The 27,894-nt window shown below is 25.5% G+C and overlaps 4 protein-coding genes across 7 annotated transcripts; 2 read left to right on the top strand and 2 right to left on the bottom strand.

Annotated features, from left to right (window-relative positions):
• Nucleotides 1–561: 561 nt before the first annotated feature.
• Nucleotides 562–5,305, bottom strand: LOC114124705 (ran-binding protein 3). 2 transcript variants are annotated; one of them, XM_027988048.2, is made up of 7 exons: nt 5,170–5,305; nt 4,684–4,769; nt 3,556–3,639; nt 2,275–2,439; nt 1,402–1,724; nt 1,039–1,341; nt 562–970 (listed from the first exon to the last, which is right to left on the bottom strand). In XM_027988048.2, exons 2-7 carry the CDS (start codon nt 4,706–4,708, stop codon nt 746–748), a joined length of 1,125 nt encoding a protein of 374 aa, XP_027843849.1. In that variant the 5' UTR covers nt 4,709–4,769; nt 5,170–5,305; the 3' UTR covers nt 562–745. The 2 variants fall into 2 exon arrangements, with proteins under 2 accessions (XP_027843849.1, XP_027843848.1); XM_027988047.2 differs by lacking the exon at nt 5,170–5,305 and having other exon boundaries at nt 4,684–5,124.
• A 409-nt stretch (nt 5,306–5,714) lies between these two features.
• On the top strand, nt 5,715–11,784 carry LOC114124716 (ran GTPase-activating protein 1). The gene is made up of 2 exons (XM_027988065.2): nt 5,715–5,862; nt 7,683–11,784. Exon 2 carries the CDS (start codon nt 7,763–7,765, stop codon nt 9,293–9,295), a length of 1,533 nt encoding a protein of 510 aa, XP_027843866.1. The 5' UTR covers nt 5,715–5,862; nt 7,683–7,762; the 3' UTR covers nt 9,296–11,784.
• On the top strand, nt 5,715–14,616 carry LOC114124715 (stress-70 protein, mitochondrial). The gene is made up of 2 exons (XM_027988064.2): nt 5,715–5,862; nt 12,488–14,616. Exon 2 carries the CDS (start codon nt 12,517–12,519, stop codon nt 14,530–14,532), a length of 2,016 nt encoding a protein of 671 aa, XP_027843865.1. The 5' UTR covers nt 5,715–5,862; nt 12,488–12,516; the 3' UTR covers nt 14,533–14,616.
• Nucleotides 14,617–15,207: 591 nt separating this feature from the next.
• On the bottom strand, nt 15,208–26,170 carry LOC114124723 (uncharacterized). Of its 3 annotated transcripts, none has more exons than XM_050202049.1 (9): nt 26,046–26,170; nt 25,227–25,942; nt 21,422–22,084; nt 21,133–21,358; nt 20,982–21,073; nt 18,912–19,009; nt 18,599–18,735; nt 18,035–18,189; nt 15,208–15,805 (listed from the first exon to the last, which is right to left on the bottom strand). In XM_050202049.1, exons 3-8 carry the CDS (start codon nt 21,743–21,745, stop codon nt 18,125–18,127), a joined length of 942 nt encoding a protein of 313 aa, XP_050058006.1. In that variant the 5' UTR covers nt 21,746–22,084; nt 25,227–25,942; nt 26,046–26,170; the 3' UTR covers nt 15,208–15,805; nt 18,035–18,124. The 3 variants fall into 3 exon arrangements, with proteins under 3 accessions (XP_050058006.1, XP_027843872.2, XP_050058005.1); XM_027988071.2 differs by having other exon boundaries at nt 15,209–15,805; nt 18,599–18,834; XM_050202048.1 differs by having other exon boundaries at nt 15,209–15,805; nt 18,599–18,834; nt 25,875–25,942.
• Nucleotides 26,171–27,894: the final 1,724 nt, after the last annotated feature.

Raw genomic sequence — 27,894 nt, 5'->3', positions numbered from 1 at the left:
TATTAGTAGTACAAGTCTACTCTGATAAATGTTGAATGAACTTTATCAATATGCCTAACTAAGATAATTAAGTAATAAAGCATACCCAAAAGGTAATTTTTAATATAAAATCGACTAGGTGTTATTTTCAAGAGTTTTTATTGATTTATATAATTATATACCATAAATTCATAAATATTATATATAAGACTATTATAAAATACAAAAATATAAAAAAGCAAGACATTTATTATTTAAAGAAAAAAAACTCAAAAATATTTATCTGATACCTTCCTTAGAAATTAAATAATGCACATTTTTTAATAAAAATTATTTTTCTATCATCATCAAAATAAAAAGCCATTTGTCTTCAAATTCAAACCCTAATTATAAGCATTCTATAAAAAATTTACTTGAGTAACAAATAAATGTCTAATAATTTGTACAAAATCAATGTTTAAATTTGATTACATGCTTGTAAAATACATTTTTAACCACACTAAACAATGTAACAACTGGTTAATAGTTCTAACTAATTAGAACTTGAGCAAATAAAGCAGAAAATAAACAATACCATAAAAGTCATTAACAATACTTTTAGTATATTTTTTTCTGGTATACGAAATAGATGATTGTTTATAAATGAATTATTTTTTAGTATAAATACAACATATTATATTTTAAGGAAAAAACTGAAATAAAATATATTTTATCATAAATAACATAATGCACGGTATTTATGATAAAACATATAGTTTTCAACATATTATACAAGTGTACCCTCCAATGCGTCTTCGTTGTTGATGGTAGTTGGGTTTCTTTTTCTATCTGCTTCCTTATGTCTTTCTACACGCGTCAGTAATACATGAATAAATTCATCAATACTTTTTGCAGGTCCAAGCACGAGAAATACTTTAATTGAGTCATCTTCAAATGCAGTGAGCCTAACACTTTTTTCACTAACTTTTTCAACTTTCATCTCCGCCCAAATCTAAAAAAATATTAATTAAAAATAAATAAACCTAATACCTAACAATTTTAATAAATTCAAAATAATACCTTAGTATTCAAAATAACTTTAAGGTTTCCATTGCTTCTCATAACTACTCTTGATGACTCTCCTCCATCCATATCATTTACACGTAATTGTCCACGTCCTTTTTCTACCCAGTTGGATTTAGCATTATCATACACATAAAGTTTACATATATTTAACTGGAATACGTTTACATCATTTTCTTCTCCAGTCTTACAATCAACTTCTTCATATTTTCTTTTAGTTGCACGTGATTCTTCATATTCTTTAGCAGCTTCCACTAATTTTCTTTTAGATTCTTCTACAGATTCATCTAGTCTGCCATTCTAAAATTTAAAAAAAATTAGTTTAAATTGTATACAATTGTATTTATATAATAAGAATACTTCATCAGGTTCATCATTTTTAAGATTGCCAAACGAAGGGGAAACAACATTTGAAGATGATGAAACTTCAGCTTCTTGAGTGTCATTAGCCTTTTTATCATCTTCTGAAGTAGAATCAGCTTCTTTATTTAATTCAACACGTTCATGGAGATTTTGACCAAATACAAAACCACTAGCCAATGAAATTTCATCAGGTTTTTGTGTGCGATTTTTAGTAATAACAGCACCAAATACAGCTGGTGGTGATGGAATTGGCACCTCTTTTTTTGGCTGTGCTTCTTCAGTACTTTTATCATTTTGAATGGAAGAACTTGAAGTTTTTGCTGTATTTTATAAAATAACAAAGTATTTATTAATATAAAGTAAAAAAAAAATCAGTTCACTCAAAATATCTTGTTTATTTAAAAAAAAATTATTATGAAAAATATATTATTTCTGTTATAATGGCAAAATATTTTATAAAAAATGTTTTATTGGTAGAAAATGAATTCTCTAGATGTATACAATTCTAGATCAGTATTAGTAACAAAATAAATTTTAGTAATTATATTTTACATTTAAACTAAGACATTGAAAAAGTCCCAAGGCTAAAACATACATAATGATCTATGATCTCAATTTTAAATTATTAAATAAATAAATTATCTTTAATACTGACCTAGAATCAACCGTGTTTACATTGAACAATTAAACAAGTTAATTTCCAATACCACACACTATATCATATTTACGCATCTATGATACAGATATATAATTATAAATAAATTATTTTGAGGCCATTTAACAATGACTAAGAATTTAGAAATGTATTATGAAACTCAACAATAATAATAATTACTGGAGCAATTATTTAAAAAAAAATTACCAACTTACGAGTGGATGTAGATGGGTTTAGACTTAATCTAGATGGATTTAAACAGAATGACTTAGATGTAGGTCTTGGAGTATCTGGTTTTCTTTGACCAATCTCAAAAGAAAATGATGATGACGATGGCAATAATGATGGGCGTAAAAACATTGGACTGCTTGTCTGGTTATCTACAAAATAATAAAAATTACAATTTAATATATAAAATATTTATTTATGCAAATTTAATTTAATACAATTATATTTTAACATTTAAATATAGGTAAGTTAATGAAACTTCAATTAAACAGTTATTATAATTAATATATTACATTAAAAAATTATAACTTTACATAAAAATGATTATAGCTTAATTATATACCTTTTTAGGTTGGTAATACCTATTAATTTAATAAAACCATAATATATATAAATTATAAAGATATTATTATGTTTTAAATTGAATGTTAGTTTTTTTTAGTTTAATGAACTAAATATGAAAAAGGTCTTATGTTTAACAAGTGCTGGAGAGATAAAGGGTTATTTGAATCAATTGCTTCATGTCTGAATGGGTGGGTGGCTAAGTCAAGGTCTAACAGTAAGACTTCAATGCAAATGGCTATCATACAGAATGAAATCTACCAACAAACGCGTTGTTCTACTGGACACTGTAGGATGCGGTCTATCTGTGACCAGCTGGTTTTACACAGGCCAAACTTTATCTTTAATAAATAGAGTTAAATCTTTAACATACTACCAAGTTACTGAGTCTTAGTTATGAAAGATACAGCTATTAAGATTTCCAGAAATTAATTGGAGGGAAGCAAAGCTTCTGCTGCTTATTTTAACTCCAATAAAAAGGTGGTGGTAAAATTATTTATAAAATACACAATAATATGCTATAAACTCAAAAAATTCTGACCGCCAATGATTTGAGAATTATCAAAAGTACAGATGGAAGAAAAAAAATAAAATAATATAAGTGTGTCGAACTAAAATAGTGTTAAATCAAAAACAATACTCTTTATTTTAAGAAATATTAACCTACATAACAGAAAAAATCTTTAAAAATATATTGTAGGAGTATAATTCTTAAAACAGTAAAATATAGATAATTGATAAAGAAAGGCAAATAGCAAGTGTGGAAAATTTGCAAACCAATTTTAGGATTGATTACAGAAAGGTGAAAAATTCCATTATTGGATAAATTATACTTTATGTTCAAACAGATCATACTATCATAGCTTAACAAATATTATATTAAATAAAAGTAAAAAAGTTTTTGTTACATAATTGATATTATTTACCTGATTTATGTTGATATCTTGGTATTGATGTAGAAGGCTTAACCACTCTTTCTGGTGTATCATGATCACTTTTTAATAGATTTTCTGAAATATTTACAATTAAAATAATTTATTATTATTTTAGAAATTTTCACACAAAATGTCTAAAACGTTAATACAATTACAATTTATACACATGAATTAACTAATAACAAATTTAATTTAATATTTTAAATATTAATTAACAGATTAAATTGAATACATTAAAATTAATTTATATGAATAAAATGTATTTCAGTTAGCATTTAAAAACATTTTTATATGTAGATGCTAATACACTTAATTTAGAATGCATCTAAAATATTACAATACTTACATTTTTATCTGAATAAAACTATTAGTAGTAATATAATAAACTTTTTTAAATCCATATTTTATATTTTATATGCTTGATACATATACTTTATAATAGTAAAATAAGTTTTCTATAGATTTATAATTGTGTGATTCATCACAACTTTAATATCTTAAGTTTTTTTACACAATTAGGTAAAAGATTATTTCAAGAAAAACAAAAATTAAAAATTATATTATTTGAAGAATATTTAAAGTAAAAACAAATAAAAAGTTTTGAAAGTTTTATATATATTTACTATTTATTACCAAAAAGTACACCTTTAAGTTTAAAAGTTAAAGTTAAAAGTGAAACTAAATAACTTTTTCACTATCTAAAAATATAATTGTCGTTCAAAATATTTCAGTGTTTATATCCTACATACAGCATTCTTATCAAAACTTACTACATAAGGCCACAGATAGACTATAAAACTGATTAATAGAAATAATAAACATTTAGGTAGTAACAAGAAAATATTTCGATAAAAAGAATACTTATAAAGTAAAAATAAATCATACAAACTTTAGCTATTGTAGGTAGATATAATATATACTAACATAGGTAAACGTATAAAAAAATATGATTGCCTCTATCACATAAGCCTACAAGGTAGCAATATCAAATTTATAAATTATTGATTTAACAAGTTTAGGTGAATTTAATAAAAAAAAAAACTAAACGTAGAAAGATACATCACTTGTTTCAGAATACAGTTCAATTTGTTTTATATAAATTATTAATTAGTAACTTACCTTTAACTTCTACTTGTTCAGTCATATTCTTTTGAGCTTCCAACTATAAAGTATATTGGAATTCTCCACAATAAATTGTTATTTACCTACAATTTATAAAGATGAAAAATACAAACTATAGAATAGGAACATAATGCTAGGTATTTAATTTTTAACAATATGACTAATTTCAGCAAATTTTCAATACGGTTACACTATATACCAAACTTAATCAACAAAAAATTATTACACGAACATGAGTACAGTACAACAAATTATTTGTATTATGAAAGTTTTATCAGAACACAAGTGTTACTATGGTCCTGGACAAAAACGTAAAGAAACAGCTGATTAGCAATATTTAATAGAATTTACAGTACACTACGGTTCGATAAAAACCGCATTATATAAATCTCATAAAAATACAAATTATATTTTGTCAGTTTGTCTGATTATCCTAGTCTGAATAAAATCCATAAAATATTGGTAAAGTAAAAAAAGAATTACAAGATTTGGGAAACCGCTTGACGCTTCGAGATTAGACGTAAACAACGGAATCGCCATTCGCCATAGATAAATATTCTCGACGTCGCTTACGGAACACACTTTGAAACAACTTACTCGGTCAGAGACGCTAAAAAAATTCAGAATTGGTGTTCAACGACAAAAACAGTGACGCCACATTTCAAAAAACAAACTATAGACCGGAATTTTTTTTCGACATTTGAGTAAAACACATACATGATATATAAATGTATTAATAAATATTTGTCAAAAACCAACAACGTACATAAACACTTAAGATACACTACACTCGTGGATTTATGAAATTTTCATTCCATTAGTAAAGTTTATAAAAAAGTAGACTGAAGTACCAAAAATTTTAAGGCTTCATAGACCGTGGGCTTAAGAAAATATACCATTGGGATTGGAAGGTTGGTCACACCCGACAGCCGGTTCCCTTCCACTACACCGGCAATTGCCATCCGTATTGCACCACCTTGCGAACGCCGCCCCATTGCCGCCGAGCGCTGACTACGGATGTACTGACTACTGGGGACTGGAAGCCATTTCCGTGAAACCGCGTTTAACGTAAACTTGTGCATCGCCTGTGATCCACAACGTGTTTATTTTGGCGCTTCTAGAACATTCCCAATCCTGAGACACTACATGTGATTTCCAATCGATCGTCTACCAAAGGTGAGCTATTCTAAATCGATTAAAGATATAATTATTACTAAAAAAACTTGAGATTTTTAATTGAACGTTTTTTATATTGGCCAGATAGGCCATCGATATATTACAAATGATTAAGTTACTGTTCCTACTGGAATTTATTCCCAAGTCCCGATTCTAGTAGAAAAATTTCATTATTAATGTAATAATTTTTAATTGTTTCTTACTAAGGGGCTTTGAATGCACCCCCCTTGTATCAGCCTCCATGCCAGGCACGGAAACACCGCACCACGTTTCCTTCTCCGCTACTTCTATGTTCACTGTTGGTCGCAAGTTTTTTTTTTTAATATATTCCATGCTAATTTTACTCAGAAAATAGTATTGCATAACCTTAGGTGTTTGATGCTTAGGGCTGTAGGCCATACAGAATTCAAATTTTTAATGGATTGAGGTTAGAATTTTATATTTACTGATTTTGATTTATAGGTAGGTATTTTATTGGTATCAACTCTATTCAAATTTCTTAAACAGGATCAATTTAATGAATATTTTTTAAAATAAACAAATAAATATTTTACTTTATTTCTTCTACATTATAGTTATCAATAATTGTATTACCTAGATATGCAAGTCAACATAATAATTATTTAACTGTTTTAAGTAGTTACATGTAAATCTCTCATTTTAATTAGGTACTCATCATTTAATAAATGCTTATACATACCTAATATGTCTTTATTTTATCAATTTGTTTTTTTTTTTTTTTTTTTGGTAAATACTTAGGTAAGTTCTTAAACAAATGACATACCTACTACTTAATTAATTCTTGTAGACATTTCACCTATTTTTATACTCCGGTCTAAGGGAGGACATCTGAGCAGCAAACAGACTTGCTTCTAAATTCGTTAATACCTCATCAATTTTACCTACCTATTGTGTTGGCATCGACGATGCAAGACAGATGCATTCTCTTGTGAGCCGGAGTATAGTGATAAAGAAAAAATTCTACCCTGTACTAATAAAAAATCTGTATAAACCAAGTTCATACCTATAACATAATTTTTTATGAATTTGTTAATAGTTGTATATTAAACATATAGAAAATGCGTAAATTGTATATTTATATTATCAAATTTAAATGATTGTAAAAACTTGCCATTTTTTTTTTTTTTTTTTTTTTAATATATATGAAATAAATGTATACTTAATATATGAAAAACAAAATAATACATTGTTGTTGTTTTTCTGTTGTCTATTATAAATAAGTATTTTATTTTTATCGAAACTTTATTTTATTATTCCAATAACCCTCAGTTAACTTATCTATTAATTGATCTATTTAAACTATAATACATTCTATAGCTGTATAAAAATTAAATTAATAGTTATTTTAGATAGGTACATCATGAATATAATAAAATTTAAAACTCAAATCTTAATAATATATTAATTTATAGGTTAATCTATTATAAATTATAAAATATTGTGATGAAATATATTTAGACACTTTAATCTTGTTTTCCGGTATCCACTTTAGAACACTATCATGTTCAAATTATCTATGATAAGGTATATTAATTTCTGATTAAGTTAAATAATAAAGCTACTGCACCTAGTATTTGTTGTAAAGTTCAAGGTTCCAACCCTCTTTTTATCTATCCGCTTGTACCTACATGCATTTTCTATTTTCAAGTACCTAGTGATTTATAAGTAATCAATTATTTTGATTACTTACAATCAGCTTAAATATTTATTAGCACATTCAATAAAATCTTAGGTTATTAGCTTTTTGTATTTTTGTTAACATTTACAAACGACCAACTTAGGACATTGGTACGTTTCAGATTATATAAAAACTACAATCAAAAACCATTAGTTGACAACAAAGCTTTTCATTTTGTTGCAATTCAAATCTAATTAAAAGATGGAAGACAAGGGCTTAAGTTTTGCTGATCAATCTCTTTCACTCAATTCTGCCGAAGACGCCAAAACTATAGTTTCAGCAATCGAAAAATGTCCCTGCCTGGTTTTTTTCAATCTTCAAGGAAATACTTTAGGAATCGATGCTGCTAAAGAAATAGGTCATGCTCTTGCTAAACATGGGTCTCATCTTAAACATGCATTATGGCAAGATATGTTTACTGGACGACTCAAATCTGAAATACCAATAGTTCTAGAACATTTATCTGCTGGTTTATTAACAGCAAATGTACGTTTATCTGAACTTGATTTAAGTAATAATGCTTTTGGACCAATTGGCATGCAAGGATTAGTTAAACTATTGAATTCACCTGTGTGTTATGAATTACAAACATTACGTTTAATGAACAATGGATTAGGAATTGGTGGAGCAAAAATGCTTGCTAAAGCATTAATTGATAATTATTATGCTAGTACCAAAGCCGGTACTCCATTTAAACTTAAAGTACTAATAGCTGGTAGGAACCGGTTAGAAAATGAAGGTATTATTGCTTTGTCTAAATTCTTTAGTCTTGTTAAAACTATGGAAGAAATAACAATCCCTCAAAATGGAATTTATTGCAAAGGTATATTAGCATTATCTCAAAGCTTACTACAAAATCCAAATTTAAAAGTGTTGGATGTTCAAGATAATTTACTAACTGTATTAGGAGCAGAAGCATTAGCCAATGTTTTGCCAAAATTAAAAAATCTCAAACATTTGAATATTGCAGATTGTTTAATAAAGTCTAAAGGTGCTTTAGCAATTGCAGAAGCTTTAAATGTTCATGAATCTCTTGAAAATTTGGATGTTAGTTTTAATGAAATCAATGGTGAAAGTGGGATTATATTAACTAAGGCACTATGTGACAAAATTAACTTGAAAGAGTATAATATTAATGGTAATAGGTTTGGAATTGAAACTATTGACATAATTTCAAATACACTAAAAGAATCCAACAAGGACAAAACTCTAGGATCATTCAGCGGTGATGAAGGTGAATGTTCTTCTGATGAAGAAGACAATGATGAAAATGCTGAAGAAAGTTCAAGAACAATTGATTCTGAAGATTGTGATATTTCTACATCTTATACTGATGAAACTGCTGATCTAATGAAAGATATGGCTGTTGGTGAGGTTAAATTAGTAAAAAATTCCACAGATATTGTTAATTTTGAAATATTAGTTAATCAACTGATGGATATCGCTGGTCGTTATCAAAATTCTAATGATAAAGATACTTTGGATACATGTTTTGAGTTATATAAAACAGCTTACACTAATGCTACCAAAGAATTAAAGTTTGTTGACTTGACAAATTTATTATTAGTAAAACATGGATTAATTAAAAGTGAAGATAAAAATTTCCAATTACGAAAAGATGTCGGTAGATGTTTAGAAGTCCTAAAAGTAGCTGTTGAAAATAAAAATGTTATTCCTGAACCATCTCGATGTATTTTAAGTTTTATGTTAAAAAAAAAATATTCATTTCAATAATTTGTAAGCTACATCTTTTTAGTACATTAAGAATGGCATTCAACAATCTAAAACATACATTTTTTTTATATAATAAATTTTTAATTTTTTTTTTCCGATTTAAGAATTTATTTAATTTTCATTAAGATATTGAAAATATATATTTTATCTTTTTTTTTTTTTTTTTTCGTTAAAATATTTTTCATCCTTATTATTCAGTGGTTTAATCATTTTGAGCAACATTTGTAAATTGTATTGTTAATTATCAATCTGAAAATTTATACTATAATCAAAAAGATGTATTAATCAAAAGTTTAAAAACATAAATTTATTCTTTTAAATACTTATACTCTTATAGATTATGTTTTAAAATCTATTATTTATTTATTATGCACTTTTGATATGATAATATTTACTATAGTTAATTCTCTTTTATGTAAAGATCTATGTTTATAAAATATATTTTAGGTTTGTTAAGATTTAAAAATAAAGGTTATTAATATGTCTTAACTAATGAATAATTTCTTTATTTTATAAATACAAAATACTTGATAGCGTAACTAATTATAATAACATCAATATTTAAATTACTTATATTTTATATATTATTTTTCTAGTATATGATAAAAATTTAGAAGTATAAATGTTTTAAGTTATTTAATAATAATAATTTATTATACAAACTATTGTCAAAGTGTATTCTAAAGTGACTTTTTACAAAAACTAATTGAGTAACTACTCGTGTTTAAATACCATGATAAATTTATTGCCTACTTGTAAAAAGCTGATTGCTTACCAGAAATAATATAATTCATAGTTAAATTTTCTTTAGAAGTAAATCAAAATATTTTCTATTGAATATAAAATGATAAATAAGTTTTGAATAGTTTGAATTAGGTTCTAGTTCACTTACCTAAATTTACCAAAGTATTGTATCTGCAATATATTAATTTAATATATTTATAGAAAACATTTTATACGTACTATATTATGTACATAATATAGTTAATTGTACAAATAATAAAACTAAAATTACACTAAGCAATCGGGACTTGGGACTTTCTTACCTTTTTAATGATGATAATGTTGGAATTACCGTTTGAAATTTTCATTTATGATGAAATATCAACTGGCTGCTATATTTACATCTGATTTATATATGAATTGTATTAAATATGCTATAAAACATGTCCCACTAAAACAACAATGATGATAATTTTGGAATTACCGTTTGAAATTTTCATTTATGATGAAATATCAACTGGCTGCTATATTTATATCTGATTTATATTTGAATAATTATCTTAAACATTCACAATGATGATAATGTTGGAATTACCGTTTGAAATTTTCATTTATGATGAAAATATCAACTGGCTGCTATATTTACATCTGATTTCTACTAAATATTGATACTATTTCTATTAGACATTTTAAATCATAGATAATCAAAGAATAAAATGTTAGGTTATAACATATTATCCAAGGGAGCAATATCAATGGAAAAACTGGGGGTCCTGAAATTTTTTTCATGATGACAATTTTATGGTTTTGAAACCTGTTATTATTAAAATATAAATTTACATGAAACAATTTAGGTATTGTAAACACACCCTAACTCCCCCCCTCCACAATCGCTCCTATGATTTTATCATCTATGCCAATTTCAGTACTATTTTAAAATACCTTATTAAATACCTATTGCCTTTTAAACAAATTATAATACTTCTCTATTGCTTTTGTGACAATGATGATAATGTTGGAATTACCGTTTGAAATTTTCATTTATGATGAAACATCAACTGGCTGCTATATTTATATCTGATTTACATATGAATTGTATTAAATATGCTATAAAACATGTCCCACTAAGTAAACAACAATGATGATAATGTTGGAATTACCGTTTGAAATTTTCATTTATGATGAAAATATCAACTGGCTGCTATTAACATCTGATTTTTAATTGATTATGATTTTATTACTATTATCTTAAATTCGGAGTCTCCAACCTTTTTTTACGATAGGCCAAATCTGAAACACATTTTCTCATTGTAGACTAACATTTTTTAAGGAATAAGAGTCATAAGAATATAATGAAATAGAAGAAAAAAAAATCGTATATTAATATATTATTTTCAGAACATCTTGGCAGATTGTAGATTGGAGACCCCCTTGTCTTAAATCATAAACAATCATTGAATTATTTTTTTTTTTTTTAAAAAACACTTAATTTTATTAAGTGCCTGCGATAAAAATTATAATTTACTATTATTTTTATGACTATGATGATACTGTTGGAATTACCGTTTGAAATTTTTCATTTATGATGAAATTATCAACTGGCTGCTATATTTACATCTGATTTACGTATGAATTGTATTAAATATGCTATAAAACATGTCCCACTAAGTAAACAACAATGATGATAATGTTGGAATTACCGTTTGAAATTTTCATTTATGATGAAAATATCAACTGGCTGCTATTAACATCTGATTTTTAATTGATTATGATTTTATTACTATTATCTTAAATTCGGAGTCTCCAACCTTTTTTTACGGTAGGCCAATCTGAAACACATTTTCTCATTGTAGACTAACATTTTTTAAGGAATAAGTCATAAGAATATAATGAAATAAAAGAAAAAATCATGTATATTAATATATTATTTTCAGAACATCTTGGCAGATTGTAGATTGGAGACCCCCTTGTCTTAAATCATAAACAATCATTGAATTAAATTTTTTTTTTTTTTTAAAAAAACACTTAATTTTATTAAGTGCCTGCGAAAAAAATTATAATTTACTATTATTTTTATGACTATGATGATACTGTTGGAATTACCGTTTGAAATTTTTCATTTATGATGAAATTATCAACTGGCTGCTATTTTTTTCTGATGTCATTAGTTACATTTAAAATAATAATAGTATAAAAAATAAAAAACCATACACAATTAGAATAACCATTTGAATATTAAAAGTTTTTAAGAACAAACTTGTTCAAGTGTTAAAAATAATAATTTGCTTATGTTTATACCTTATATTTATTTTTCAATACAATTTTAACCAATAATCCTTTGGTAAATTGTCCACTTTCTTTTTATGATTGATCCTTTATATATAACAGTATCCTTATATATATTTTATTATAAGAAGTAGATACATAACTCTTTAAATTAATATTATTGTTTAACTTATTATTTTACAGATTACTGTAGAACTTAAAACCACATCACAATGTTGAGCGCCGCTAAATATGTTGCACGTCGAGCTGCAGAGCAGTCGCTTCTTGTTAAACAAGATATAATTTCTAAAGCTTTATGTCTTAGCCCATTTCAAACTCGACAATCATCATCGAAAGGTGTCCAAGGTCATGTTATTGGAATTGATCTTGGCACAACCAATTCTTGTGTGGCTGTTATGGAAGGAAAACAACCCAGAGTAATTGAAAACTCTGAAGGTTCAAGGACTACACCTTCAGTTGTAGCTTTCACTAAAGATGGAGAAAGATTAGCTGGTACTCCTGCTAAAAGACAAGCTGTAACTAATACCCAAAATACTTTTTATGCTACTAAAAGGCTAATTGGTCGCCGTTATGATGACCCTGAAATTCAAAAGGACTTAAAAAACTTGACATTTAAAATTGTAAAAGCTACTAATGGAGATGCTTGGGTGCAAGGTACAGATGGAAAAATGTACTCCCCTAGTCAAATTGGAGCATTTGTTTTAATTAAAATGAAAGAAACTGCCGATTCTTTCTTAGGAACAAATGTAAAAAATGCTGTAATTACTGTTCCAGCATATTTCAACGATTCTCAAAGACAAGCTACAAAGGACGCTGGACAAATCGCAGGACTCAATGTCTTACGTGTCATTAATGAACCTACTGCTGCTGCATTAGCATATGGCATGGAAAAAGATAGTGATAAACTTATTGCTGTTTATGATTTAGGTGGTGGTACTTTTGATGTTTCTATTTTGGAAATTCAAAAAGGTGTGTTTGAGGTCAAATCGACCAATGGAGATACCTTACTTGGTGGAGAAGATTTTGATAATTTATTGGTTAATTATTTAATATCTGAATTCAAAAAAGAACAAGGTGTTGATCTAAATAAAGATGCTATGGCTTTGCAGCGTGTAAAAGAGGCTGCCGAAAAGGCAAAAGTTGAGTTATCCTCTTCTTTACAAACTGACATCAATTTACCATACATAACTGTTGATAGCTCTGGCCCAAAGCATTTAAACTTGAAATTAACTAGAGCTAAATTTGAAGGACTAGTCGGTGATTTGATTAAAAGAACGACAGGACCATGTCAAAAAGCTGTTAAGGATGCTGAAATAAAACTTTCTGATATTTCTGATGTATTGTTGGTTGGTGGAATGACTCGAATGCCTAAAGTGCAGTCATTGGTACAAGAAATATTTGGAAAACAGCCTAGTAAAGCAGTTAATCCAGATGAAGCTGTTGCTGTTGGAGCTGCAATTCAAGGTGGAGTACTGTCTGGAAGTGTTACAGATGTGCTTTTGCTTGATGTTACTCCATTATCTCTTGGTATTGAAACAATGGGAGGAGTATTTACTAGCCTCATCTCTCGTAATACAACCATTCCAACTAAGAAAAGTCAAGTTTTCTCAACAGCTGCTGACTCTCAGACTCAAGTAGAAATTAAAGTGTTCCAAGGAGAGAGAGCAATTGCTGCTGATAATAAACCCCTCGGCCAGTTTTCATTGGTCGGAATTCCACCTGCACCTAGAGGTGTTCCACAAATAGAAGTAACATTTGACATTGATGCTAATGGTATAGTTCATGTTTCTGCTCGTGATAAGGGTACTGGTCGTGAACAACAAATATCAATCCAATCATCTGGCGGTCTTTCAAAAGACGAGATAGAAAATATGGTGAAGAATGCTGAACAATATGCCCAACAAGACCAAATTAAAAAAGACCGTGTTGAAGCACTTAATCAAGCTGATTCAATTGTTAATGATACTGAAAGCAAATTAACAGAATATCAAGTCCATATACCTGAAGAAGATGCCACCAATATCCGAGAACTAATAAAAGAAGTTAGAGAAAAAATTGCAGAAGCTCAAACAAATGAAACGGGGGATCCTGAAGAATTAAAATCAAAAACTCAAAAACTGCAGCAAGCATCCTTAAAAATGTTCGAAGTAGCTTATAAAAAGATGGCTGCAAAACGCCAAGAAAGTGAAGGTCAGACAGCTGATGAAAAAACTAAAGAAGAACAGTAAAATAATATCTAGTATGTAAATAATATTGTATAATATAATGTAACTTATGAATGTAGAACTGTAATAAATTGTCTTATTATCTTACCTCTGATTAAAATTGTTTTAATACTATTTTGAAGAATGTAAGTGCTAAAAAAAAGGCCAGACATACTAGTAGTATATTATTTAGATAGAAATTGAGATTTATATTCATTTTTTGCAATTTTAAATGTTATGTAAATAAAGAAAAATTGAACATACATAAACTGGTACATATGCTTCTGATTAAATTTTTTATACTAAGGTAAGTAAGGTATAAATGATATTTGTAAGTTTTAAAATACTTGATTTTGAAACAATTAGAACATTGTTATTCTTCAAATATCGAAAAATCAAAAACAATTCACAACTAGAGTTCTCCTTTTTATGTGCTAAGAATTTAATTTCTTAGTTATGACTAACATCTGAAGTCTTCAGATTTTATGTTTGTGAGACGGAGACAATACAAGCAATTTAGTGTTCTGTTAACAAATTAATGAACTGAACCAAAAATTATGTTAACAATTAAAAATATCATTTCAAACACTAGTTATAAAAAAATACAAATATTTTGCTGTATGTTAATGTAAATACCGTTTTTTTTTTTTTTACATAATGTCAAAATAAGAAATGAAAATTTTAGTTTTATAAAATAATTTTACTTTATTAGGAAATATAACAGTCAGTTAAAATATATTAAATATAATAGATAAAAAAAAAAAAGTCTGATATAACATTCTACCTTAATGTTAAAATACAATAAAAAATAAATCTAATTAATTCGTATACTATTAATACTAAGCAATCATTTTAATAACAATAAACGTCTTATTTAATGACTAAATATACCTAGTTTATAATTTAGGAACACAAATATAATCAAACATAGCATTCTCTACCTACACTTATAATTTATTATAGTAATAAATTAATTGAACTATCCAAATTAATAAATTTTCTGCTGATTTTAAAGGGTTACAATTGATGGCAATTAACTTGTAACATAGTGTATAGGTATGGATTAGTTTTTATCGCAATTTTAATAAAACTCTTCAACAAAATAGATTTTTTAGTTAAATATTAAATTAAAAAAAATACATCCAATATTAATATAAAATAAATATTTTTTACATAAGACATTCTAAATATATAAAAATGTTATAGATCCTGATGTACAGTTGACCTTTTTCAATTGAACTGTAGGTATATAATATTCAACAAATTGTAAACTTTTAATGAAATGATTTTTGGTGATCTAAGAAGTATAGAATAAAACATTATTAATGTATAGTAAAAATAGTAGAATACTAAAATGTTATAAAAACCGAAATCGGGAGATTGCTTTTTTACATATTAGCTAGATTTAAGAAATAGATAGTACCTTTTCATTGAATATATCACTGTAATGATTGTTTTAAATTTAAATTTAATGATAAATAATTTTTTTCAAAGATAAACGATTCTGGGGGACTGTAGTGTAAGCCTAATTTTCTAAGAATATTTTAGTATATTTATATTGTTATTATTTATTTTATTTTATTAAAGTATTCGGTAATGTAGTAAGTTCAACTACTATACTTCAAAACAAATAGCAAATATTATGTCACAATTATTATATTTTATTTTAATTCATACAACATAACTAGTTGCTATCAACTTTTAAGTCAACACCAACATACAGTAGTGAGTAAACTATGCTCTGTATATAACATTAAAACTGAGACTGTACTTTTAATATTTTTAAATGAATATAAGAAAAATTTAATTTTAAATGTATACAAAAATTATAATGAACCTAAACGTAGTTATAATGTTAAATAATAATAATTGAGAATTTTAAACTCCTATAAATTGCTTAAAATTGGTCTAAATGTTTTTTTATGTTTTATTATGAATAGAAAATAAATAATAATAATTTGCAATATCACAAAATACTGATTTCATAAAAAAATAGAAAATTTTATTCTGATCACTCATTCAAAATACAGTACTATCTAAAATCTAAATGCCATTGCATAATATATAAATGGAATCAAAATTGTATTATATTTTTATAATGTAGATGTAGAAATAAAAACATTTTTTGAATTTTTAACTAATTTACAAATAAAATTTGATCTTTAGACACTTATATAATGTTATAGTTAAAATTATAACTTTTAAGTATTATTTTAAATATTTTTATTGTAGTATGATTAACTTATGATGAACCTTGACTTATTCTAGATACTTTAATATTTTTAATTTTTAATCAAACATTTTAAATATTTACAAGTGTGGCCTCAAACTCCAATTGCCAACAGGCCATATATATTTACATCAAAGGTTCGCGAACAAAAAACACTTATTACTCGTTTTAATACTAAATCTAAAATAAACAAAATCAAAATCAAAATGCTTGAAGAAAAAATATTCATTGCGGGTCACATTGAAAGGGCTTGCGGGCCCTGATGAAACCACTGATCTATAATTAATTGCACAAAAAGTGCAAAATATTTTCAAAATAATATAATTTCTAGCTAGTGAATATCATAGTCGTAAAAACTACAGAATGTTTTTATATACAACGTTCACAGTGTTTTTGTCATTAGACAATACAAACATGATTTCTTTAGAGGTTACTCTTGAAAGAGAAACATATAATTGGCAATGTGAAAAACACTCAATGCTCATATCTAAGGCTGTAATGTTGAAAGTTTGACTGTGCGATTTATTAGTGGTCGATAGTTGTTGCAAAATAAATCTTTACTGGAAACTATAGGCCTTTAAATTGGAATGGTAATTATATATTTATATTATATAGCAACCGCTAAATTTGTAATATTTTTGAAAATATTAATTTAAATTACATGATATAAAGGGCAATATTGATCTATTCTATATTAAATGCACGATGTATTTCACTATTTAAGGTACTTAATTGGATAAATATTAATACTGTATTGCTTAAAATCGCTTCATAAATAAACCATTATTTTTCGTAAAGGATAAAAAAATGGTTATTGTGGGTTATTCCCAAGAGATAGACATATACCGTTGTGGACTTTTTTGTAGATCTTTTAAGTGTATAATACTGTAGTACATAATTTTGATATTATATAGGTATAAAATATTTTCAAGTTTCTAGATATAAGACATACAATAGGTATGTATAATTAATTATTATGTGTCCAACCACCTCAACCCACAAAAAAATTTCCACCATATAGGCATCATAAAACAACATTCATCATGCCTGCATATATATGATTATATCAGTAATAAATACTGAATATACTTATAATAATATAAATATAATATATTATGGTAAGTAATTATAATGTACGTATATAATATAGCATTATAGCAATATAAATAGTTTATTATTATTCATTGTAAAAATAAAAACCCATTACATAATTGGTTAGCTATTAAAATAAATAATAACCAATAACACTATCAGTTAGTTTAGTAATTTATTTTATTAGATTAAAAACTCAAGTACCTTTTTATGGAATGTACTCCCAAACATTTATTGGTAATCTTCAGATTATAATCAAATGAAATTTTTGTTTATTCAGTTGACAGTATTCATTTAAAGATTTTTACTTAATCCCAAATAAAATACACTATATCCATTTAGTATTGTTGATAATTTTTCTGAAATTAAATATAAGATAATATATTATATTTTGTACATTTAACTTAAAACATACACAGGAAATGTAATAAAAAAATATTTAGGTTACCTTGAATAAAATATTTACTTAGGGACTTATGTTACAATTTAAGTTAAAAAATTAAACATTTAGAGTTGAAAAATTGCAACTACTGAAACCATGATATGATATATGAACATAATAAAATATTATATAAAACATTTCAAATTACAGTGTTTACAGCAGTGTATATAATATATATATATATATATTATGCTATATATTGTGCTATATATATATATAGCACATAAGTTGAACATAATAGGATTACATATTAATATTTTTGTTAAGAATTATTGGCTTTCAAAAAAGTATTGCCTAATTCTTCTCAATGTATTAATATAAATTACCAGGATTGGTCATTGCTGCTTTTATTTCATCTTCATTATTTTCAACAATTGTCATCAAATTTTCTTCTAAAGTATTTATATAAATATTATTAACAGTCCATGTACTGTTTTTACCCATATTAATTGGAAGTATATTACTAAAAAAATAGTTTTTATTGAAATAAGAATCTGCACAATTTAATATAAAATTAATAAACTTAACATATGGTCTGTTATTATAATAGGGAAACCAATATCTAAAAATAATAGAAACACATTAATATATTATAAATAAATAAAAGAAAATATTTGAATTTAATAAAATACCAAATACCTGATAAAACGCTCTATATCATAACAAGTTACATTCTCTGTAGAAGAATTCTTTATAGCTAAATATATTAAATGCTTCCATTGCAATGGAGGAGACACCTAAAATTTTCATATAACAAATATTAATAGATAATTTTTTTTGTTTTATATATAATATTAAATATACATTATACTATTAACACTTATACAATTCTGTAATGAAACAATTAATTACATTATTTAATACATATAGGTAGTTCAGTTTAATTTTTATTATGATGACTAGGTACTTGTAAAACTGATATAAAATATATTATAAGATAGTAATATAAATTACTATAGTATTATTATTATTATAGTAGTAGAACTGAGATTTTAAAGCATTCCTAATAAACAACAAAAGAGCACACAATATTATTGTTTAAAAAAAAGCAAAATACAAGCATAATTAGAAATTTACATGAACTACTTATAAAAATGAATAAAAAAATTTGAAAAATTAATTTAAATTAAAAAAAAAGCGGGCAAGTGGGTACCGTTCTGCTGTACATTAGGGGGCGGGGTGGACCTCAGACTAGGGTAGGTTAAATTTGAATGCAATGATGGGTATCATTGTACCTATACGAAAAATGATTCTGAACGAAGATGATTTGTCAGCCTAGGATATAATTTCCAGTGGTTGGTGAAAAAGGTGGTTTATGTTTTAATGGCCTGAATACACCAAAATTTAAATTCTTTTATAATTATTGTAAGCTAAACTTATGAAAAATCTTGTATTAAATTTTCAACTCTTAGCTACCTATACAAACATTTTTATGAATTATACCTACAAAATAATTTGCAAATATTCATAATTTTGACGAATTTTCGTCAAAATTTGAACTTCAAATGCTAATAAAAAAAAATTGTGCCTATGTATTCTTATAATTTTTTAATCACTATAAGAATAACTTATGAGGAACTTTGTATTAAATTTTCAAGTATTTTGATTGGGCCAAAATAATTTTATAGACACTTCAAAAAAAATTTTTCAGAAAAATTAAAAATTTTAGGAGTCTATAAATAGCTCAAAAAAACTCAAAATGTTTTGAAAATTAAATCATGTAAAGAAAATGCCAATCTAAATAACTGGTAAAATTTTCAAGTATCTACGACTTATACTTTTTGAATAATAACAAATATTTAAAATCGTTTGGGATAAATCGTTGTCGTTACGCTATTTCGTAAAAATTTAAAATTCAAACGCACATAAATTTTTTCCTATAATGATGCTTCGAGTTTTCTCTATAGATACTTGAAGGTAAACTTATGGAAAACTTAGTGTTGTATTTTTAATCCTTAGTTATAAACAAAAAAATTTTATGATTTTTCAACTTCAAAAATACTTGCAAATTTTCGCGTTTTCGACAGATTTCGTAAAAATTTGAACTATAAACGCTTATAAAAAAAATTGTGACTAACGATTTTTAATTCTTTTTAGTTACAATAAAAACAATTCATAATAAACCTTTTATTTATATAAAATCCATCATTATTTAAAAATATAGGATTATAAACCTAAACTTAAAGTAAAAATAGTAAAACAATAAAAAAAAAATTAAATTAAATATCATGGATGTTTAATTAAATAAAAAATTGTGTATCAATCTATAAGAATAAATCAAAAAAATTTATAAAAAATCTCTCTCAAACACTTGGTGAATAATAACCGTTCTGTAGACTCCGACCAATAATGCTTAGGTATGCCATATCTAGGCCTGCTAATGAGTATTATTATTAAAAGGAATAAAAATATATGCATTTTAGCATTTTATAAAACAATGTTATAGTTAAATCTGGACCATTGCTTCTCTCTAATTATGAAAAATTTATAATGACTAGTCACAATAATATACTATACCACTGTAATTTTAAATCGTATATAATATATAAGTATTGATAATTTATAATAATTATATTATTTGCAGACGCTCTTGTAACATTAACATTATTACATGAAGATCGTATTTTTTGACCAAATATTGGATTATTTGTATCTAATAATAAACTCAAAAAATAATTGTGCACATTACTAGTAATGATGAATACTTGCTTTTTTATACACTGAAACATTTGGTAACAAATCAAAACTCATAACAAGTTCCTTACATGGTTGACCAGACAATTTTATTTGAGATTCTATACCTAAGAAATTTAAAATAATTTATATTTTCTAAAAGTTAAAAATATTTATAGATATTTACCATTTGTAATATTTGGATTTTGTATAATGGTTGCATCATTAGTTAATGAAACTAGTGGTACAACATTACTTTCTTTTTCATCATTGATTAACTGATTTTCACATATTATATTACTTGTATCATTAGAAATATTTAACAAATTATGATTATTATTATTATTTAATTCATCATATAGTTGGTCTTCATGTAACAAATTTAAATCGTTTGGGGATTTTTTATTTTTGCACTAAAAGTTATAAACATAAATTATAATATAAATACATTTAAAAATAATCAAACAGAATCTCACCTTTTTTTGTAAGTCTTTTTCAAGTTCTCTTTTTAATAATAAAGAAAGAGAAATGTCTGTTAAATCTTCTTCTTCATCATCACTTGAACTTAAATCCATGAACCAATCTAATGAAGAATCAAGTTCATCATTATTATTTGTTATCTCTTCAGTAAAGTTTACTGTTTCATTCGGCCATCGAGATCTTTTTTTTTTTGAATCACGAAAGTAATTGTGTTCTTTCATGGCGTCATAACGTCTCTTTGTGTTTTGCATATTTTTTTGAGATTTTTTTCTTTTTCTTATAATTTGTTCATTAAAATTTTCTTGGAAGGGTTTTGTCATATTATCAATGTTATTCTTTCAATATGATTTTTTATCTTTATTTTTATATTTTTATTTTAAATCACTGCATAATAAAATTAATGAAGGCCCATATTTTTTTTTCATTATTTGTATACAACTTATAAGTAGGTAAAATATTATAAATATAATATTTTTTTTATCTGTCACTAATTTATTTGCTGAAATAATCCATAATAATTCTATTGCAATATAAATTCTATTGTTATACCTATATGCTATATAGTTGTATTATATTCTTATTAAAATTGAATTATTTATTATTTCTTGATATATGTAAAGTAATTTTTATACTTAAAATTCTTGAAGATTGAAAATTACCTAAAAAAAAAAAAATTAAAGAAATCATAACAAAATAAATGTTACTTCTTATATTCTTATAAGAAAACATTACGATTGCAAGGTTTAGGTTAGGTTAGGATTACAATATGACGTATGTACTAATTAAATCAGTTGATGTGGAAAAGTTAAGTATAGGATGAGTTTTAACGAAAGTAACTTGACCAAATATATGGTCATAAATTCCTTTTTTAATATTTAATTTAATGTGTAACTTAAATTTGTTTTTTAGAACTAAATTTAATAAATACTTTTTTTGCTTTTTAAGAGATTTATCTTGCTACAAAATCCAACTTCTAGTTATAAGTATTTCCTTTTTACTTTATATTTTATGCTGTTTTATATTATTTGATATTAATATTATATTATACATGTATTTATTTTTATTTTTTGTTATCTACAGAAGTTCATTTATATTTGTACTAACTATTATAAAATTAAGCTGAAAATGTTACTCACATTAATTTTTACCTTACTAAAGGATTTATACAACCTGTTTTTAAATAAAACAAATAAAAATGTAAATATAATTTAGGGAAAACCAGACATATAAATACAATTCATATTCGTTTGAGTTAGACAATAGGTTAATTTGCACACGTATTAGAGCTGAACAAAAAAAAATGGTGCAAATGAATGCACAAACAGAGAAAATACATAGACTTGTGGTATCTCTTAAATCACAAGCATAGGTAAGAAATTAAGCAACAGAACTATACCATTTATGGACAATTAAAATATCACCATATTGGGCCTAATAAACAATCAACTAATTTATACACTTATTTTGTATGGTTATTAGTTTATTACTATAATATAGCTAACACCCTTTTAGATAACCCTAATAATTTCATTTTAAATTAAAATTTGGTAGGTAATGGAAGAATAACATTTAAATTCAGTACGAGAAAAAAGTTCAAAAAACACAGAAAAAAATAAAATGATTGTATAAGTCTTTTTATTTTTTTAATTATTTATTTGATCAAAATTTTTTAGATTACTGTGTACCTATCTGCAGTTAATAGGGATCCATATAATTTGTATTAGCGCTTAAAGTTATTTATATATTATATAAATAAGCTGTAAGTATTTGTATAAATTGACCAAAATAAATAAATAAATCATACTGTCTAATTAATTTTCAATGTTAAACGTTTAACGAATTATTTACAAAAAATAAGAGAGATAAAAAGAACGAGAAGAAATTAAATCAAAAAACCTGTACGGTTAAAAAAATATAATATGTTATCAATGATGTTTTTTTGTTAACAAGAGAGGATATATTTGGTGTTGAAAGGGATGTTAGAGGTGTCGAAAAGGGATAATAGGCTGTTACGTTGGAGTGAATGGCTGGATCAGTTGAAGATGGGGTGGGTAATGTCACAAATCATTGTGTCATTATAGAATGTACAAAGAGGAGAATCATTTAATGAAAGTTTAAATGAATGAGAAGGAAGTAGAGTGTGGCCAAAGTGGAGACGAAAGAACGATACTATACTTTTCCTGGAGAGATTGAGGTTGTGAAACCAGGGTAACGGTGAGATGATTGGAGATATATTTTGTACCAGGTGACGAAGTAAGGAAGGAATTATTCCCAGTGTTTAAGCCATAAGTTGGTTGTGTAAGTCCCAAAGTTGAGGATAAAGTCAGACTATGGAATTTTGGAGTTCGCTGGGCACCTAATAGATGCCGAGGCTTTTGCTAACTTGTCAGCAAATTCATCATTAACTACGATACCAGTATGTTCTGGTATCCATAAAAATTGAATGTCCATGCCCGCTTCCGTTAAGGAACATAAAAGTTGCCGGATAGTGATTATTAATGGAGAAATATGTGAATTATAGGCGTTAGAGATGAGAGCTTGAAGACAAGAAAGTGAGTCATTGGCAATAAGAAATTTATTTGGTGGTAAGGAAGATATCTTGTTAAAAGCATCAGTTATGGCGAAGCGTTCAGCTGTGAATGACGGTGTAATGGGTGGAAGTTTATTAGAAAAGGAGATGTGAAATTCCAGTATATAGAATAAATACCCAGCTGAAAGGGGAGCGACAGAGCCGTCCGGGGAAATTAGGATGAAAGTGGGAAATAGTTGTGAATAAAATCGAGAAAAATATTGTTGACATAATTAGGTGGTGCCAATATCAAAATATTATGTGAATGATTAAGGAAACCATTGTAGTGGGTATTGGTGGAAAGTAATAGACATCGGAAATTAACTTCATAAAGTGAAAGCTTGTTTGTATTGATAATATAATTACGCGTATCTTTGAAAGAATGAGCTGCCAAGGCAAGAATTGGGAGTCTTTTGAACATAGCACCAGGACTAATAAATTTCGAGGAAGATTTTAAAAATATACCTAGGATTTTTTGTTAGATAATTTTTTATGTAAAAATTTACCAGTCAAACCATCAAGTTTTAATGTGAAACTGTTGGCATGATGTTTCGACCTCAATAGCAGGAGAGGGATTCGTTATTATTTATTTGATAAATAAGTTTAACAAAGCTTGAATGAGTTTAAAAAGGCATTTAAGTAGGTTGTTTAAATATCAAATTGGATAAATTATTTAATTACTTCAATTAAATACTTTAAAAAAAATATTAATAAATTATATAAAACGATTTTTACTGGAAAACATCTATAATTATGTACAATGGATACAAGATAACTTTTATAAAAAATAAATAAATTGTTAGGTTACATGTGATACTATAATATTACCATACTACCAACATAACTTATTACGATAATCGTTAAATAACAGTGAATCAATATGACAATTAAAAAAATACAATAATACTACGGCCTACGAGTTATGAGTACAAAATAATATTTTTTAAAATACTTATTTATTCAATTAAAGCACTAAAACATTATATACAAATCATATATTATATCAATGAATACAAGTAAAAAATGTTCAAAATCATCACTCTTACTAATCTAAAAAGTAAGGTTAGGATCAGATAAATATATATATATGCAAATATCAGAGGAATACTGAATTGTCGTACACAAATCCAAAGTTTAGGTAAATATGAGCAACAATTAAAATAATATATATTACCTTTCTACAAAACGTTATAAATAGTAATAATATAATAATATATTGAAAAATGCCTTACCTTATAAATAACAAATGCATTGGATTAAATCTAGTTCGAATTGTTAAAAAAACAAACCCCTCATATCAGTGTTTCTATTAACTATTCATAATTTATAAGTAACAATTCCATACTTGGTTCAATTGATACACGTTAATACTAAAATATTTTATTTGTGCATTTTTACTATCAACTATAAATGATAATATTAATGCATTATCATTTATTGTAGAATTACAGTAATAATTGTTACCAACTTAAGGTTATGTACAAACTTAAGTACCAACAAAATAATATTGCATAATATTATGTTAGGTTAAAAATATATAACATGATTAATAACTTAGTGTTGGTATGGTCAATAACCATAGGTTATACGTAAAGTATAAGGTCTATTTCAATTCATATAGCTTACAGGTAAACTATACAGCTATTTAAAAAACTAAATAACAACATGATGTTTTATATTATTGTATTTAAAACTAACATACCTTGACTAATAAAATACTTATACTTATTATCAAATTATCAATGATCATCAGTTATCTTTTTTTTTTTTATCAATTTGATTATAAATATGATTTTTTTGCTATTCTATAACCCCAACACACGTTTTGTAAGAAAAAAAAATAGTTTTTTAATTTCTTATAATGTGATGTAAATACTAACTTGTATAAGACAGAATCAATATTTAAACTTTTGGATAACTTCACATTGTTCAATGATAACACGATTTCCTGAAAAAAATTGAAGCTGTGATTGGCTGAATTTTGCAGTTAGTAATAATTAGTAATAAGTGACATAGAACATTGCTACCATAGAAAAATTATATATACTTACCATAGGTGTAGCTGATGAATCCAATCGTATTCATTGACTGCGTGTTATACAATTCTTTATAGAATAGAATTATATTAGTCTTTTCTATAATCAATGGTTACACCAAATAATAATTAACATTTGTTATCATGTATAAGGTTATACCAGTTACCAATTACCATGAAATTACATCATTACAAACCACATCTATAACCGTGTTACAAACACTTGAATTACGTCATCGCATTAAAAATTACATTAACAAAAAATGATTTTTTTTTCTGGAAAACAAGGTTCCTTTACATTACTACAGACCAATATGAACTATGAAGTCGCTTAAAATCTATGTTTTTGTATAACATATAATTTAACTTTACAACATCTTTGGAATTCTTTTTCTCCTATAGCGGCGTACTAACTTGAAATTTGAATAGGTACCTACAGCATTTTGATTTCGATTATAACTATTTAACTTTAATTTGTCATCTAACAAAATCTTTAAACTGTAATTTATACTTAACCTTAATGATTATGAATTCGGAACACCTTAAAATATTATATGATCTAAAATAAATATATTATAACAATTTAAGATATACACATGAATATGTTTACATCTATCTAAATAAAGTAAATGTATTATTTTATGTTTTGAGGAGACTAATTAGGATAACCAGACGTTCCACATAAGAAAAGACCTTCTGTTTTTGTTATTTATCCAATGGTTATATCATGTAAAACATAGATCAGTCGCCATATTCTAAAATGTAGAAAAATAATGCAAAACATGTTATATTGACGGAAGACGATAATGGGCATTTCCAAAAATAAACAGGTGCACACTAGAACATACCACATACATGAGATCGTAGACCTATCTATAGAAAAAATACTTGATCATTATACCTATATTTTTTTTAAATATTTTAATTAAATTTATTTGTTGGTACAACAATAAAAATATAATGTAGTAGGTAGGTATAATAGGTATAATATACCTATATTATAACGAATGACCGTATTATAGGTGACTTAAAACTATGTATAATAATACTAGTTAATATGATTATTATTAAATATTCAGTAGATTTCAAAATAAGCTAGGTTAAGATTCTATCAATTAATACAGAAATAAAACGTTCAAACATTTTTAACTATGAACGGAGAGATAATTCTATATTAATTTTATAATGGTGAATTTTGTTTCATCAGTAATAATTAATAACTTTTTAAGACAATACAAGGTCTTAGGTTTATATTTTTATAGATAATTTTAGGTAGAAAATTAGATCTATCTAGTACTTTGGCGAGTCAAAAGTAAAAATTTCCATTATTTTTAAAATAGTCAGAAAAAAACAACAATTATTAAGAAACAATAATCAAGAACATAATATGATACATTTATAAATTATTATTATTATTAACTAAGATAACTGGGGAGAGCATTGATTATAATTTATAATATATTTATATAGGTAATAAAAGCATTTTAAGTTATGTTATTAAATTGCACGCTTTTATTTTTCTAAAGATGTCAAGTGCAAGACGTTTTGGAGGGAGTTTGTAATTTGCACCAAATTAAAGATAGTAATTTGCATCACTACAAAATGATTATTTATTTGTTCGATTATCGAGTAGGTATTCGATTTTGAAGTATTCGATTATTCCTTGGTATCTTCGTAAACGTCGAGACTAAATGGACACGAATATACAAAATCAAAAATTTCATTTTATGAATCTTAATAATTATGTGAAATGTAAATTTTAATAGTAATGTATTATACTTATATATTTTTTTTATTATTATATTTATTTATGTAAATTAATCTTAATAATTATGTGAATCTTGATAAAGTTGAGATCATTGGAC

Source organism: Aphis gossypii, chromosome 2 (assembly GCF_020184175.1).
Source record: "Aphis gossypii isolate Hap1 chromosome 2, ASM2018417v2, whole genome shotgun sequence".
NCBI lineage: Eukaryota > Metazoa > Arthropoda > Insecta > Hemiptera > Aphididae > Aphis > Aphis gossypii.
Note: the sequence above shows the minus strand (reverse complement) of the source record. Positions and strands in the feature narration are given on the sequence as shown.